The following is a 17412-nucleotide window of genomic DNA, read 5'->3' as shown; positions in this document are numbered from 1 at the left end:
CTCCCAGAATTAATTTTAATTCCCCTCAGTATTCCAGCTATACTCCAGGCTCCAAGATTTCATGAGGATCCTTCTGTTAGTTTTCAGCTGAACAACTCCCCAGCTTTCCTTTGAGATTTCAAAATTGACTCAAAACATGGATTGCTCAATCCAAGCATGGGCTTCACTGCCTTCCTGCTGAGGGACTTACACATTGGGAACACCCATGGTTCCGAATGATCTCCTCAGCTCCCGCTCCCACAGCTGGTTCACGGCCCATCCCACACACAGAGCAGGTGAACAGCCTCTCCCCAGAGTGAACTCGCTGGTATCTCAGCAGGGTGGTTGAGATACTGAATCCCTTCCTACACACAGAGCAGGTGAACGGCCTCTCCCCAGTATGAACTCATCGATGTGTGAACTCATCGACTCTCTTGTAAACATATAATAATCTCTGAAATATTACCTATTGCCTGTCTCCCATTATACCTTTTGATGCAGTTTCCCAATCTATCTCAGAAAACTTGCCCCTCATATTTTAGTTTTCTCCTGTGAGAAACACCCGGATAAATTAAACAAAAGAACCATATAACTACCACAGCCCATCTCCATGGCAATGTCACATACATTGGTGGGGTTCCAAACAGAATTACGAATTTACTATCTTTGAACTTACAATGTGCCTTCACTCTTGTGATCCTTGTGAAATCTGAAGACAAGAAATGTGCTCTTCCAGGCTCAAAGATCATCAGCCCACTGTAGTCAAAGCCGTGAGTCCGGCCAGTCCAGCATCAGGAAACCTTCTGACTCTCCCCATTGACCAACTGGGAGAATGAACAAAATGCAGTCCTGGACATAAGTGAGAGCAGAAACAATAACAGCAGAATCCAAACCCTGGAATCACTTGTGAACTCGCTGGTGTCTCAGCAGATGGAATGAGTGAACAATTCCATTCCCACGTTGAGAGCAGATGAATGACCCCCTACTCTGTATGAACTCGCCAGTGTTTCCGCAGGGAGGATGAATCACTGAATCTCTTCCCACACTGAGAGCAGGTGAACGGTTTCTCTCCAGTGTGGATTCGCTGGTGTGTCTGCAGGTTGAAAAGCCGGGAGAAGGCCTTCCCACAGTGAGAGCAGCTGAACCGTCTCTCCCCAGTGTGGATTCGCTGGTGTATCTGCAAGTTGGATAACTGAGTGAATCCCTTCCCACATTGAGAGCAGGTGAATGGTGTCTCCCCAGTGTGAACGCGCTGGTGTATCTGCAGAGCGGATGAATCACTGAATCCCCTCCCACACTGAGAGCAGGTGAATGGCCTCTCCCCAGTGTGAACCCGCTGATGTCTCAATAGGTGGGCTGACATGGTGAATCCCTTCCCACACACGGGGCAAGTGAATGGCCTCTCCCCAGTGTGAACTCTCTGGTGTGTCAGCAGGTGGGATGAGAGAGGGAATCCCTTCCCACACTCGGAGCAGATAAATGGCTTCTGCCCAGTATGAACTTGCTGGTGTGTCTGCAGGGTTGATGGATCAGTGAATCCCTTCCCACACACAGAGCAGGTGAACGGTTTCTCCCCGCTGTGAACTCGCTGGTGTCTCCGCAGGGAGGATGAATCACTAAATCCCTTTCCACACTGAGAGCAGGTGAATGGTCTCTCTCCAGTGTGAACTCGCTTGTGGGACTGTAGGAAGGCGAGCCGAGTGAATCCCTTCCCACATTCAGCGCAGGTGAATGGCTTCTCCCCAGTGTGAATGCGCTGATGGATTTCCAGTTGTGACGAAAACCTGAATTCCTTCCCACAGTCCCCACATTTCCATAGTTTCTCCATGGTGCTGGTGTCCTTCTGTCTCTCCAGGTTGGACGATCAGTTGAAGTCTCATCCACACACAGAACACATGTACAGTTGCTCTTTTTTGTGAATGGTGTGATTTTTTTTCAGGCTGTGTAACTGGTTAAAGTTCTTTCCACAGTCACTCAGGTGGGTGCATGTTTCAGTGTAAAGCTCTTTCCACAGTCAGTTTACTGGAACACTCTCACTCAGGTGTGTGTGTGTCTCGGTGCTTTTCCAGTCACACTGATGTTTGAAATCTTTTGAAGCCAACAGATCGTGACTCTGTCAGATCTAGATGTGATGTTTGAGATTTCTGTCTGTGATTCCTCCTCTTCTGATATCCTGTAAAAACAATTTACAAAAAACATCACAGTCAGAACAGACAATTCTAGCTTCTATAGGAACATCCTTTCCTCTGTGATTCATGAAAATCTGTAAATCTCCATCCCACAAATTCCCCCTCCATTCTCACGCTGCTGTATCTAACATTCAGCTACCCAACACTCCTGATGGTGCTGATTCAGGATGAATGACATGCTCATTGCTTACTGTCCTGGACACCTAGGTCATAACAAATAGAGTTGTCCTATCTAGAGAGACTAAATAGTCTGGTTCTTCGGAGTTTAGAAGAGTGAGGGTGACCTTATTCAAACATATAATTTGATTTGATTTATTACTGTCACATGTATTAATATACAGCGAAAAATTTTTCTTGCGTGCTTTACAGATAAAGTATACCATTCATAGAGAAGGAAGGGAGAGTGCAGAATATAATGTCATAGTCATAGCTGGGGTGTAGAGAAAGAGCAACTTCATGCAAGGTAAGTCCATTCAAAAATCTGACAGCAGCAGGGAAGAAGCTGTTCTTGAGTCGGTTGGTCCATGACGTCAGACTTTTGTATTTTTTTCTCAATGGAAGAAGGTGGAAGAGAGAACGTCTGGCGTGCGTGGGGCCCTTAATTATGGTGTCTACGTTGGCGAGGCAGTGGGAAGTGTAGACAGAGTCAATGGATGGGGGGCTGGTTTGCGTGCTGGATTGGGCTACATTCACAACATTTTGTAGTTCCTTGCGGTCTTGGGCAGAGCAGGAGCCTGTACCAAGCTGTGATACAACCAGAAAGGATGCTTTCTACAGTTCTATCTGTAAATCTGTATGAGATCCTGAGGGAGTTTGATAGAGTAGATGGTGAGATATTTTCATGAGTGGAAGAGTCTCAAACAAGCTACGAGTTAAAGGCCAGTCATTTAAAACTGAGGTGAGGAGAAATGTCTTCTCACAGAACATGGTGAATATCTGGAATTCTCTGCTCCAAAGGATGGTAGAGGCTGAATCATTAGAAGTATTTAGAATGGAGATGGATAAATATTTGATAGATTGAGGAATAGAGGGCAATGGGGAAATGGCTCACAAAAGGAGGCCGGTATTGATCAGCTCTGATTGTATTGAACGGCAGGGTCGCTTGAAGGGCCTGGTGGCCTCTCCTGCTTCTATTTCTTGTGATCAGTTGCTGCAGGTCCCAGTTTCCGCCCAGATTGAGGTAAGAAATGGAAAGAGGCAGAATGAAAGTGTTTTACTCACAGATGTTGGAGACGGGGAAGTTTGAGCTGGCTGAAGATCAATCTTCATTTACACAAAGCCCGCGCTCTGATTGGCTGGAGGACCAGAGTCCTTCCGGTCCTCCCACACTTCCCATTGGGCAACACCTCAGCGTGAAGGTCAAGGTTCGCCCCTCTCCCTTGGACATGCGCAGTCCCGGGCCGGGGGGGGGAGGGGGAGATCACCGAGCGGCTTCTCGCTCTGGCCGGAGCCGCCAGCCGCTTGTCTGGAAACCTTGGCTCGAGGAGGTGGAGGGGAACAATGGGTGGGGCTCCCGAGTCCGCGCATGCGCACTGGAAATTCTAGGACGTCATCGCAGAGCAGAGTGATTCCTGTTGGCTGATACAGAGCTCCATTGTGACGTCACAAGGGTTGTCCAATGAGCTTCAGAGTGAAACCTCCTCCTCTGGGCAACATCTGGGAGGAAATCAATGTTTCCCCCTTTCCATTTCTTTCCTCATTCTGGGGGAAATTGGGGACTTGCAGCAACTGAAGGGTAAGGAAGTGAATCCAGTCTGTATATTCCACACATTTTTAGTCCAGTCATATGGGCAGAGATCTGTCTGGCAGCCTGCATGGAGATTTTCAGCTAGTGACGTTTGCTACCAAATAAACCAGTTGGACTTTAACCTGGTGTTGTGAGACTTCTTACTGTGTTTACCCCAGTCCAACACCGACATCTCCACATCCAGGACGGGAAGCAGTGAGCGTGGATCTGTCAATCAGCCTCAATCATCAACTTCAGGAGAATTGGGAGGGTGAATATTAGCTACAACAGAGTGAGAATGGAGGGAGAGTGTGTGGGATGGAGATTTGTAGCCTTTGTGGAATGAGAGAGAAAGAATGTTTCATAGAAACTGGAATTGTCTGTTCTGAATTTTGATCCTGTACTGATACTGATGACTTGTGTCAACTTGTTTTACAGGATATTGAAAGAGGAATCACAGGCTGAAATTTCAAATGTCAGGTCTAGATCTGGCAGAGTCATATTCCTTGGAACCTGAATATCATCGGCCATTGAACCTGGAAGGAGATTTGAAAAGATTTCAAACATCAGTGTGATTGGAAAAGCATCAACACACTTCCACATTCAAGTGAGAGTGTTCCAGTGCACTGACTGAAGAGCTTTAACCAGTTACACAGCCTGAATAAATATCACACCATTCACAGTGGGGAGAGACTGTACACGTGTTGTGTGGGTGGACGAATCTTGAACTGATTGTCCACCCAAGGCAGAGGCAAGGACGCCTGCATCATGGAGAAACCATGGAAATGTGCAGACTGTGGAAAGAGATACAGATCCCCATCTCTGCTGGATGCTCATCGGCGCAGCCACACTGGGGAGAGGCCGTTCATCTGCTCTCAATGTGGGGAGGGATTCATTCGACACTCCCACCTGCAGTTGCACAAGCGAGTTCACACTGGAGAGAGACCATTCACCTGCTCTCAGTGTGGAAAAGGATTCACTGTGTTATCCACTTTGCAGAGACACCAGCGAATTCACACTGGGGAGAGGCCATTCACCTGCTCTGAGTGTGGGAAGCGATTCAACCAGTTATCCAATTTGCGGACACACCAGCGAATTCACACTGGGGAGAGGCCATTCACCTGCTCTCAGTGTGAGAAGAGATTCACTCGGTTATCCGACCTGCAGGCACATCAGCGCATTCACACTGGGGAGAGGCCGTTCACCTGCTCTCAGTGTGGGAAGGGATTCACTTGGTCATCTGACATGCAGAAGCACAAACGAACTCACACTGGGGAGAGGCCATTCATCTGCTCTCAGTGTGGGAAGGGATTCACTCAATTCTCCAGCCTGCGGACACACCGGCGTGTTCATACTGGGGAGAGTCTGTTCATCTGCTCTCAGTGTGGGAAGGGATTCACTCAATTCTCCAGCCTGCAGAGACACCAGCGTGTTCATACTGGGGAGAAGCCATTCACCTGCTCTCAGTGTGGAAAGGGATTCACTGGACAATTCCACCTGCAGAGACACCAGCGAGTTCACACTGGGGAGAAGCCGTTTACCTGCTCTCAGTGTGGGAAGGGTTTCAGTCAGTTATCCAACCTGCGGAGACACCAGCGCGTTCACATGGGGAGAGGCCATTCACCTGCTCTCAGTGTGGGAAGGAATTCACTCAGTTCTCCCACCTGCTGAGACATCAGTGAGGTTACACTGGGGAGAAACCTGCTCAGTGTATAAAAAGGGTTCAGAATTTCATCACAGCTGCTGAGGCACCAACAAGTTCACAGGGGTTGGATTCTGCTGTTATTGTTTCTGTTCTCACATCCAGGACTGCATTTTGTTCATTCTCACAGTTGGTCATTGGAGAGGGTCAGAGGGTTTCTTTCTGCTGGACTGGCTGGTCTGAGCCTCCAGTGGGCTGATGCTCTTTGAGTCTTTTTGCAAATACCTTGTTTTAAATTTCACAAGAATCACAGAGTGACAGGGTGTTAGGAAGGTCAGAGATATTTAGTCAGTATTTCTGTTTGAAACCCCCTCAAATCCCCATCCAATTTCCTTTGTAATTGATTGTTTCCACTTCCTCCACCCTTGTAGGGAGTGGGTTCCAAGTCAATACCATTCGCTGCAGCAAAATATTCTTCCTCACATTCCTCCCCCTGCATCTCTGACTCAAAACCTTAAATCTGTGTCCCCCTCGTCCTTGTCCTATCAGCGAATGGGAACGACTTTTCTTTGTCCACCTTATCTAAACCTGTCAGAATCTTGTTCACCTCTATCAAATCTCCCCTCAACCTCCTTTGCTCCAAGGGCAACAACCCCATTGTTGTTGCCCTCATTGACATTGACAATAAAGAACAAACTAACAGAATATGTTAATACCTGAAATCAAATTGGAATGTTGAATTTCTGTTTTAAAGAGATTGTGAATATATTGTCCTGGACAATAATGAAATTGGGATAACTCACCTTGGGTGTGGTTGAATTTAATATATTAATCTGGTATCCGCCAACAGTTAGTGAGTCTGGAATGTGTAGCTGGAAATCACTGCAATAGCACTGTGGATGTATTTACAGGCATTGTAGCAGTTCAAGAAGGCAGTGTTGGGGTTGACCGTGGCCGAGGCAGCTACATACAGCCACGTATTCTGTTATAACTGAAGGACTGCAGATTGAATGTGAGGCATTATGGGACTGGACTGTCTTGACCACATTCCTGTGACAGCTCAGTTTCTGCAATTACGGACCATTAAAGCTGCTCAGCAGGGCCCCGACAGAGGACCTGGTGAGAATATTTACTGGGAATGAGTTGGGATTAAACTTATCCCAGAACCGGCTGGTGTTCAGCGGCTGAGATACCCGAATCTGTAAAAAGGGAGATCTGACCAATCAACAAACAGTGGTAGGTCGTTGGTTAAGAAATTAAGAGGCATTCTCAGGCATTGTTTAAATTTGTGACCTGATAGTCAGCGAAGTGACGGAATACTCCAAGTAGCACTGGACTGAAAAGCAGACCCTCAGTGTAGATCATAATCGTTATTATCTTACCCCATCATGGCCAGTGAAAAATCAGAGCTCGAGTGGGTACCGTGTTGATGTGGAAATTTTCCTGCTTCTTGACTGTGGTAGAAAGACTCAATAAAGTTCGTTCCGACAAAATAACTCGTCTTTATTCGTCTGACGAATTTATTGGAATTCTATGAGGATGTGTCTAGTGCGGTGGATAGAGGGGAACCGGTGGATGTGGTGTTTCTCGATTTTCAGAAGGCGTTTGATCAGGTGCCGCACAAAAGGTTGTTACAGAAGGTTAGGGGGCATGAAGTTGGGGGTAAGGTGTTAGTGTGCATAGGGGATTGGCTGTCAAATAGGAGGCAGAGAGTGGGTGTCAATGGTTGCTATTTGGATTGGTGACTAGTGGAGTGCCCCAGGGATCGGTGCTGGGGCCTCAGCTATTTACCATTTATATAGATGACCTGGAGGAGGGAACTGAGTGTATGGTGTCGAAATTTGCTGATGACACCAAGATTGGTGGAACGGCAAATTGTGCGGAGGGTGTGGAAAGTCTGCAGAAGGATCTAGATAGGTTGGGTGAATGGGCCAGGAACTGGCAAATGGAATTTAATGTTGGCAAGTGTGAAGTTGTCCACTTTGGCAGGAATAATGGTAGGAAGGACTACTACTTACATGGCGAAAAACTGCAGCATGCAACGGTGCAGAGGGAGCTCGGGGTCCTTGTGCATGAGTCGCAAAAACCCAGCCTGCAGGTGCAGCAGGTGGTCAGGAAGGCGAATGGGATGCTGGCCTTTATAGCGAGGGGGATTGAATATAAAAGTAGGGAGGTCTTGCTGCAACTGTACAGGGCACTGGTGAGGCCGCAGCTGGAGTACAGTGTGCAGTTTTGGTTGCCGCACTTGCGCAAGGATAGTTTGGCCTTGGAGGGAGTGCAGAGGAGGTTCACTAGGCTGATACCAGAGTTGAGGGGGTTGAGCTACGAAGAGAGGCTGAATAGACTGGGCTTGTACTCGTTAGAGTTTAGAAGGATGAGGGGGAATCTCATAGAGACGTATAAGATGATGAAAGAGATGGCTAGGGTAGAGGTGGATAGGTTCTTCCCGCTCAGAAAGGACAGCAGGACTAGAGGGCACAGCCTCAAGATAAGAGGGGGGGGTGCAGTTTAGAACAGAGTTGAGGAGGAACTTCTTCACCGTTGAAGTGGTGGAGGCTACCTCGCTAAATATATTTAAGTCACGGGTAGATAGGTTTTTGGTAGGCAAGGGGATTAAGGGTTATGGGGAGAAAGCGGGAAAGTGGAACTAAGCCACTTCAGATCAGCCATGATCTTATTGAATGGCGGGGCAGGCTCGAAGGGCTAGATGGCCTACTCCTGCTCCTATTTCTTATGTTCTTATGTTTTTTGAAAGACTGCATACAGTATTGGTAAAAACTTGAGTTTGGAGAGCTGTCGTTACGACTTGCTAATTCCTTCTCAAGTCCGCCCTTACATAAAGAATCAATTCAGTATTTATACATAATCATTATCAGTTTGCATGACCAAAGCTTATTCAGGAATTTGATTAACAGAGGCATCATAAGTAATGTCATAAATCATGGTACAACCTGCTGACCTCCTCAAACGCTTTGTCTCATCATTCATACCTTTATCTTGTCCTTTTTATAGAACAGATGAAGGCCGATGACTTTGTCATTTCTGTCCTTATCTTGTCTCACTCATACAGCTCTAGGTCATGTGGAGTCAGCCTTATCAGGTCTTACAGAGATTAGGCACAGCTTGACCTTCTCTGATCTTATTTGTGTCTTAAATTATGCGGAGTCAGTCTTATTAAGTCTTACAGGGGTCTGGCATTTTGGAATAGCTTGATCAGCTTTCCTAATTTTGTACCAAATACTTGACCAATTTTCCCATCATGCCACGACTTCATTCGTACAACTTCACATTATGTTACAGAGAAGCAACCCAGGAGAACTGGATTAATTGTTGGATTATCCAGTGACATGTTACAGAGCAGAAATCCAGGAGAACGGGATTAATTGTTAGATTATTCGGTGACATGTTACAGAGCAGAAATCCAGGAGAACTGGATTAATTGTTGGATTACACAGTGACATGTTACAGAGCAGAAATCCAGGGGAACTGGATTAATTGTTGGATTACACAGTGAAATGTCACAGAGCAGAAATCCAGGAGAACTGGATTAATTGTTGGATTACCCAGTGACATGTTACAGAGCAGAAATCCAGGAGAACTGGATTAATTGTTGGATTACATAGTGATATGTCGCAGAGCAGAAATCCAGGACAACTGGATTAACTCTGTGTGTGTGTGCGTGTGTGTGTGTCCCTGGGCACAGTTCCCAGAGTGTTTAAAATCCAGCATCTGTCTCTCTTCAGAGCTGCTGCTTAAAGACACATTTGCAGCATTTATCTGATAGAAACTTCACTCTCATTCTCTCCATCCCCTCCCTCAGCCAGTGCTTCTGTTCTTAACAAAAGTCTAAGCTTTTTTTTGCAGTTCTGATTTCTGGTGAGTCATTAAACACTAAGCACAGGGCAGACACATTTAAACACCCAGACAGACAACAACAGATTGCATTGTAAATCAGAAGTGCAATTGTCAATGCAGCAACAAAGAACTTTGCAACATTTTTCTTCACGCAACTTAAGGAAAAGGGAACTTTGCAGGAACCAGCAAAGGGTGCAAACCTGTAGCTGACAGAGTCTTGAACGAACAAGTTGTATAATCTACATTTACACTGGCCCCTCTCTCTCTCTCTGGCAGTGCAGGGCTGCGAGTTAATTTGACCCAATTTTCTCTCAGCTCCTGGTGCTGGTAATGTGAAGCTGGGATGGGGAATGGGGGATGGGGGCGGGGGTATAAGAGAGAGAGAGAAAGAGTGAGCCTTGGGATAAACCATTTGCCTGGTGCTCACACACTACACCCCCACACACTCAGAGACAGGTTGGTGTTGAACTGGGCCATATCTGGAGTAGGTGTGTCCAGATGAGGTGTAGGAGATGGGGTTGGATGGGGGTTGTTCCGGTCTTCCCATTGGCCAACACCTCAGCGTGAAGGTCAGAGGACGGGCTCTCCCCTGCACACGCGCAGTTTCCTCGCTCCATTGGACATGCGCAGTCCCGGGAAGGGGGAGATCAGCGAGCGGTATCTCGCTCTGGCCGGAGCCGCCAGCCGCTTGTCTGGGAACCTTGGCTCGAGGAGGGGAACAATGGGTGGGGGCGGGGCTCCCGGGATGGGGAGGGGAACAATGGGCGGGGGTGGGGCTCCCGGGTCCGCGAACCCGGGCTTGAGCGCTCAAACCCAAGGACGTCACCGCGGAGCAGTGATTGCTATTGGCTGATTCAGGCAGGGCTCCATTGTGCGGTGACAATGCCTCAGAGGGGCGTTCCCAGCACACACTGTCCCATTGGCAGCAATATCACCAGTTACAGAAGCAAAACACTGCGGATTGGACACCAGCTCAGAGCGGCTGGCGGTCAAAGCCTCGCCCACCCTCACGTGAGCTCCGGTTCCGCTACCTCATTGTCTACGTGCGGGAAATTGACCAATGGAAGCGTGTGGAGGACCGGATGGGCGCTGGTCCTCCACCCAATCACAGAACGGGCCTTGTATCAATGGCTGCACAGGGCATCCTCCTTTGTTTGTCCAGCAAACTTCTGCTTCTTCTTGTCCTTTGTCTGATCAAAGATTGAACCTCAGACAGATTAAAACTTCCGCCTGTGTTCAACATCTATGAGTAAAATACTTTCTTTTTTCATTGTGGGAAAAAATTGGGGACATGCAGCAACTGAAGGGAAAGGAAATGAATCAGTCTCTACATCACATTTTTAGTCTAGTCATTTGATTTATTGTCACATGTATTAACATACAGTGAAAAGTATTGTTTCTTGTGCATTATACAGACAAAGCATACGTACATAGGGAAGGAAAGGAGAGAATGTAGATTTACAGTCATACCTAGGGTGCAGAGAGAATCAGTTTCCGAAGCATAGAACAAATGTAAAAGATAAAATTAGAAGGTCTGCTTGGCACAGCTTGCAAGAAGTTGCCTCACTTTGGCGCCATCTTGAGTATATCTGTCTGGCAGCCCGCATGGAGATTTTCAATTGTGTCCAGGACAGGAAGCAGTGAACATGGATCTGTCAATCAGCCTGAATCAGCACCTTCAGGAGAATTGGGAGGGTGAATATTAGATACAGCAGAGTGAGAATGGAGAGAGAGTGTATGGGATGGAGATTTACAGCTTTTGGACACCGAGGGAGGAAAATAGAATTGTTTGTTCTTTATTTCTATCCTATACTGATAGTGATGGCATTTGTAAACTACATTTACAGGATATTGCGACAGGAGCATTTACAGACAGAAATCTCAGATGTGATGTTCTAGATTTGACAGAGTCACTCGATTCCTTGGGACCTGAATATCATCGGTCTTTGAATCTAGAAGGAGAAATATTTGTCCAGTCTCACCCAAGTGAGAGCATTCCAGTGCACTAGCTATGGCAGGAATATTAACCTGTCACAGAGGCTGAAAAACCATCACACCATTCATAGTGGGACAGACTGTACATGTGTTATTTATGTGGATGAGGCTTCAACTGTTCAACTGACTTGGAGTGATACAGTGAGGCCTAAAACATGAAGAAACCGTGGAAATGTGGGGACTGTGAAAAGACATTCAAAGCTCCATCAGAGCTGGAAAACCATTGGCGCATTCACACTGGAGAGAGGCCATTCATCTGCTCTCAGTGTGGGAAGGGATTCACTCAGTCAACCACTCTGCAGAGACACCAGCAAGTTCACACTGGAGAGAGGCTGTTTACCTGCTCTCAGTGTGGGAAGGGATTCACTCTGTCATCCCACCTGTTGAGACACCAGCAAGTTCACACTGGGGAGAGGCCATTCATTTGCTCTCAGTGTGGGAAAGGATTCAGTAATTCATTCAACCTTCAGACACACCAGCGGGTTCACACTGGGGAGAGACCATTCACCTGTTCTCAATGTGGAAAACGATTCAGTGATTTGTCCAACCTGCAGACACACCAGCGAATTCACACTGGGGAGAGGCCATTCATTTGCTGTCAGTGTGGGAAGGGATTCACTCTTTTATGCAACCTGTTAAGACATAAGCGAGTTCACAGCGGAGAGAGGCCATTTACTTGCTCTCATTGTGGGAAAGGATTCAGTGATTCTTCCGGCATGCAGACCCACCAGCGAGTTCACACTGGGGAGAGACCGTTTACCTGCTCTGACTGTGGGAAGGGGTTCACTCTGTCATCCCACCTGTTGAGACACCAGCGTGTTCACACCAGGGAGTGGCCCTTTACCTGCTCTCAGTGTGGGAAGGGATTTAATGACTCATCCAACCTGGAGAGGCACCAGCGAGTTCACACTGGGGAGAGACCGTTCACCTGCTCTCAGTGTGGGAAGGGATTCACTCTTTTATCCATCCTGTTGAGACACAAGCGCATTCACAAGTGATTATAAGTGCTGGAACCTGATGTTATTGTTTCTGCTCTCAATTATCTCCAGGACTGCATATTGTTCATTCTCATAGTTGGTCAATGGGGAGGATTACTTGATGTTGGACTGGCCAATCTCATGACTTTGCTTCCAGTGGGCTGATGTTCTTTAAGCCTTGTTGCAAATACCTGCTTTCAGATTTTACAAGGATCACAGAATGAAAGGATGTAGGAAGTTAAGAGATATTTAGTTCTTCTTTCTGTTTGGAACCCCCAAAGTATGCCACATTGCCATGTAGATGGGCTGTGGTTGTTACATGGTTCTTTTGTTTAATTTACCTGAGTGTTTCTCATAGAAGCAATTTAGAGCAGGAATAGGCCACTTGGCCCCTTGACCCTGCTCCACCAAGACTGAGATTCTCAAGCAAATTGACATAGGGAAGGAGAAGGCCTTTAAAGTGAATAAATCTCCAGGTTCAGATGAATTGTACCCAAGGCTGCAGTGGGAGTCAAGGAAGGAGATTGCAGGGGCTCTGATCCAAATCTTCAATTCCTCTCTAGCAATGGAATAGATGCCAGATGACTGGAGAACAGCTAATGTGGTTCCATTGTTTAAGGAGAATTGTGGAGATAAACCAGGAAACTATGCACCAGTGAACCTCATGTTAGTGGTAGGGAAACTATTGAAGAAACCTCTGAAACTGAATACCTATCTCCACTTGCAGAGGGAAAGCTTGATCAGGAATAGTCAACTTGGCTTCATCAGAGGGAGGTCACACCTAACAAATTTGATTGAAGTTTTTGAGGTGGTGACCAGGTGTGTCTACGAGGTATGGAAGGGGATTGCTAATCAACTAATAAGATTTAGAGGCAGAACGCAGTCTTTAACAGGACAAGAAATCAGTCAGGAGTTAAATGATTATTTGGCAAGCAAACATACACAGTTTACACGTATGTGAATGCAGAAGGTGAATCAAAACTAGTTATGATTTTAAAACATATATGCTAATATCTTTAATGTAATGTACTGTACACTTCAGTCAAGCAAAGGTACCAAAAGTCATGATGGTAGATGTAAAAGGTAAAGCCAAAGGTCTGGGAACTGGTGAATCAGCAATTGTTTTATTGGGTGGAATTCCTATGAGAGTACATATTCTGCAACATTTATGAATAGTTGTATTCACTGCCCAGACACAAGGGTAGATATGCCCCTGGATATAGGATCACATGTCTATTCAACTTGGTAGTAACCTTGCGGTAGCATTTGCCGTTATCAGGCAACAGAGATGTAGTTAGAGCCAAAAAGGGAAAGACGTCCGGATTTGAAGGATGAATAGAATATCACCATGATATTAAGTACCATATGGTTGGCTGAGGCACTAGACAGAGATTTGTACTGATGTATGACTGGTAAATGAAATTGATTTTAAACTAATGAAGGGCAGCATTATTGATTATAAAGAAGTATAATTAATCTGTATTTGATTCTGTACTTCAGATCTTTTGGAGTGGTTCTGTGACTCTATTCCTTAGAGGTATTTAACTCTTTTAGAAGTCTTCGGTCAGCTGTACATTTGCTTTTGTTTGTTTTATGTTAAATAAATTTTGTTACGTCTTTGTGAGTTTTGAATTGTCTAAGACACAATTGGTCTCCTTGAAATTTCCCCACAACACAGCAGTCGATATAGTTTATATGGATTTCAACAAAGCCTTTGACAAGGATCCACGTGGGAGACTTGTAAAGAAGGTATGTTCACATGGGATACAGGGTAATTTGATGAAGTGGATTCAAAATTGGCTCAGTTGCAGGAGAAAGAGGGTGATGACTGAAGACTGCTTTAGTGACTGGGGCGGCATGGCAGCACTGCTGCCTCATAGCACCAGGGACCCGGGTTCAATTCCGGCCTTGGGTCACTATCTATGTGGAGTCTGCACGTTCTCCCCGTGTCTGTGTGGGTTTCATCCGGGTGCTCCTGTTTCCTCCCACACTCCAAAGGTGTGTGGGTTAGATTGATTGGCCATGATAAATTACCTTTGCTGCATTCATCTGTGGCAAATATATCATTTCTGAGGTAAGGAGACCAAACCTCCAGGTGTGATCTTAACAAGGCCCTGTACAGTTACAGTGAGACATCCTTGCTCCTGTACTCATGTCCTCTTGTATTGAAGACCAACAAACCATTTCCCTTCCAAAGTGCTTCTTGTTATTGTATGTTTGCTTTCAGTGGCACCCACATCCCTTTGTCCATCAACATTTCCCAATCCATCATCTTTTAAATTATACTCTGTCCAAATTTCTCTGTCCAAAATGGATAACATCACATTTATCCATGTTAACCTGCATCTGCCTTGTATTTACTCATTCACTCAACTTCTCGAAATCAGCTTGAGGTCTTTTGATATCCTCCTCACCACTCACTCCTGCCAAGTTTCATGTCTTCAGCAAACCTGGAAATATTACATTTGTTTCCTTCATCCAAATCATTGATGTATGTAGGCGGGGCCCAAGCACCGATCCCTGTGGGACCCTACTGGTTACGACTTGCCACTTTGAAAAAGATCCATTTACTCCTACTCTCTGTTTCCTGTCTGCTAATCAATTCTCAATCCATGTTAGTATCTTACTCCATTCGTTGGTCTTTAATTGTGCACACTAATCTCTTATTTGAGTTTCTATCAAAAGCTGAAAATCCAAATACACAGCATCTACTGGTTCACCTTATCTATTTTACTGGTGACATCCTCAAAAATCTCCAGTATATTTCTCAGGCATGATTTCCCTTTCGTAAATCCATTATTGCCTTTGTCTAATCCCTTTGATGTTTTCTCGGTATTTTTAACAAATTCTGGTCGACAGTCTGAGCATTTGGTGTCCAAGGGTACCGTTTAGCGCCTTCTATGCCTGCTGGGCGCCACATGGATTGGGGTACATTATTGACCCCTTTAATCACATTTGATTTGATGTTTTAAGTTTCCTTTCCACTTTGTCTTTTGTTTGGGTGGTTGCCCTCCTTTTGGGAGATGCTCATTTTAATTTGTCCCCTCGTTAATTTGATTTAGTTTATTTGGTTAGCCAAAAAGATTGAATCTAAATACAAGTTTTTAGTCTAGCAGTTTGCATCTAGATTTTCAAGGCTGCATCCTCGACAAGAAGCATGGATCTGTCAATCAGCATGAATTGTCACCCTCTGGGAGTTGGGAGACTGAACATTGGCTCAGCAGAGTGAGAACAGAGAGGGAACGTGTGGGATGGAGATTTACAGCTTTACTTAGAATGCGAGAGGAAAGAATGTTCCACAGAAACTAGAATTGCCTGTTCCGAATTTCTATGCCAACTGCCAGTGATGACTTTTGTAAACTGTCTTTGCAGGACATTAGAAGTGGAGGATTTGGAAAATTCAAAGCAGACGTTACATCAAGACCAACCAGAATCAGTCACTTCACTAGGAGCTGAATAGCATTGGCCTTTGACTCTCAAAGGAGAAATGTTTGTCTGTTCAGTTTGCTTCGGAAGATTTGAAATGTCAGTGTGACTGGAAAAGCACCAAGACCAGCACACACACCCGAGTGAGAGTCTTCCAGTGAACTGATTGTGAAAGAATTAAAAGTGGTGACAGAGTCTGTTAAAACTTGGCACCATTCGCAATGCGGAGAAATCAAACATGTGTTTTGTGTTGATGAGGTTTTAGCTGATCCTTGAACTTGGGAGCGGCACAAGGACCCCTGCACTGTGGAGAAACCGTGGAAGTGTGGGGACTGTGGGAAGGGATTTTGTACACCCTCTGCACTGGAAATTCATCGACGCAGTCATGTCGGAGAGAGGCCGTTCACCTGCTCGGACTGTGGGAAGGGTTTTGCGCAGTTGTCTAACTTGCTGAGACATCAGCGAGTTCACACTGGGGAGAGACCATTCACCTGCTCAGACTGTGGGAAGGGTTTCAGTAATTCATCCAACCTGCAGTCACACCAGCGAGTTCACACTGGGGAGAGACCATTCACCTGCTCTCAGTGTGGAAAGGGATTCAGTCATTTATCTAATTTGCTGAGGCACCAGCGAGCTGACAGCAGGGAGAGAACTGTCACCTGCTCTCAGTGTGAGAAGCGATTCCGTGATTCATACACTCTGCGCTTACACCAGCGAGTTCACACTGGGGAGAGGCCATTCACCTGCTCCAACTGTGGTAAAGGATTCACTCAGTTATCCAACCTGCTGAGACACCAGCAAATCCATAAGTGATTACAGAGATTGGATTCTGATGTTACTGCTGCTGTTCATCACATCCGGGACTGAGCCATGTTCATTCAGACAGTGGGTGAAGTGGGAGGGTTTCTCTCTGCTGGACTGGCCGGTCTCATGACTTTGCATCTAATGGGCTGATGCACTTTGAGCCTGGCAATGCACACTTCCACAAAATGATCCACAAAAACTAATGGAATATGTTTTATCCTGGATAATAAATAGTGTTTTTCTACAACTACAGGTAGATCTACAATAAATATATTTGTCTCTGTTTCCTTGAGTCTACAGCACAGGGCCAGGCCAGTCGGCTCAATTGGTCTGTGTCAGTATTTATGCTCCACATGAGCCTCCACCCACCCGTCTTCATCTCCCCCCATCAGCATATCCTTCTATTCCTTTCTCCCTCATGTATATATCGAGCTTCCCCTTCAGTGTATTCATGCTGTTCACCTCAACCGCTCACTGTGGTAGTGAGTTCCACATTCTCACCACTCTCTGAGTAAAGAGGTTACTCACTGAAATCCCTGTTGGATTATTGACCCTCTTCATAATCTTAAAGACTTGCATCAGGTCACCCTTCAGTCTTCTCTTTTCTAGAGAAAAGTAGCCCCAGCCTTTCCTGAGGGTTAAATGCTCTCAGTTCTGGGATTATTCTTGTTGCTTCTTCTCCAGTGCCTCTATTTCCTTTTTCTAAATGGAGATAATGAACGTTGACAGTGCTCCCAGTGTAGTCTAAGCCTGGTTCTGAACAAGCTGAACATGACCTCACTGCTTTTCAATTCTATCCCTCCAGAATGGATTCCTATA

The 17412-nt window shown here is 45.9% G+C and overlaps 2 protein-coding genes across 3 annotated transcripts; one reads left to right on the top strand and one right to left on the bottom strand.

Annotated features, from left to right (window-relative positions):
* Positions 1-233: 233 nt before the first annotated feature.
* LOC145363700 (uncharacterized) lies at positions 234-3607 on the bottom strand. 2 transcript variants are annotated; one of them, XM_080218928.1, is made up of 2 exons: positions 3390-3607; positions 234-2152 (listed from the first exon to the last, which is right to left on the bottom strand). In XM_080218928.1, the coding sequence occupies exon 2, from the start codon at positions 1805-1807 to the stop codon at positions 962-964; it is 846 nt and encodes a 281-aa protein (XP_080075054.1). In that variant the 5' UTR covers positions 1808-2152; positions 3390-3607; the 3' UTR covers positions 234-961. The 2 variants fall into 2 exon arrangements, with proteins under 2 accessions (XP_080075054.1, XP_080075055.1); XM_080218929.1 differs by having other exon boundaries at positions 234-2144.
* Positions 3608-4574: 967 nt separating this feature from the next.
* Positions 4575-16840, top strand: LOC145335573 (uncharacterized). The gene is made up of 4 exons (XM_080181379.1): positions 4575-5147; positions 5316-5499; positions 11623-12380; positions 16173-16840. The coding sequence occupies exons 1-4, from the start codon at positions 4663-4665 to the stop codon at positions 16600-16602; spliced, it is 1857 nt and encodes a 618-aa protein (XP_080037505.1). The 5' UTR covers positions 4575-4662; the 3' UTR covers positions 16603-16840.
* Positions 16841-17412: the final 572 nt, after the last annotated feature.

This window comes from Carcharhinus amblyrhynchos, unplaced genomic scaffold, assembly GCF_965287045.1.
Source record: "Carcharhinus amblyrhynchos unplaced genomic scaffold, sCarAmb.v2.hapA scaffold_39, whole genome shotgun sequence".
Classification (NCBI taxonomy): domain Eukaryota; kingdom Metazoa; phylum Chordata; class Chondrichthyes; order Carcharhiniformes; family Carcharhinidae; genus Carcharhinus; species Carcharhinus amblyrhynchos.
Note: the sequence above shows the minus strand (reverse complement) of the source record. Positions and strands in the feature narration are given on the sequence as shown.

Coding starts and splice junctions, on each gene's coding strand:
- LOC145363700 (XM_080218928.1), bottom strand. CDS start 1,807: ATGGAGAAACTATGGAAATGTGGGGACTGTGGGAAGGAATTCAGGTTT.
- LOC145335573 (XM_080181379.1), top strand. CDS start 4,663: ATGGAGAAACCATGGAAATGTGCAGACTGTGGAAAGAGATACAGATCC. Junction 5,148..5,315: donor TGGTCATCTGACATGCAGAA/GCACAAACGAAC, acceptor CAGCCTGCAGAG/ACACCAGCGTGTTCATACTG. Junction 12,381..16,172: donor AGACACAAGCGCATTCACAA/GTGATTATAAGT, acceptor TCATCGACGCAG/TCATGTCGGAGAGAGGCCGT.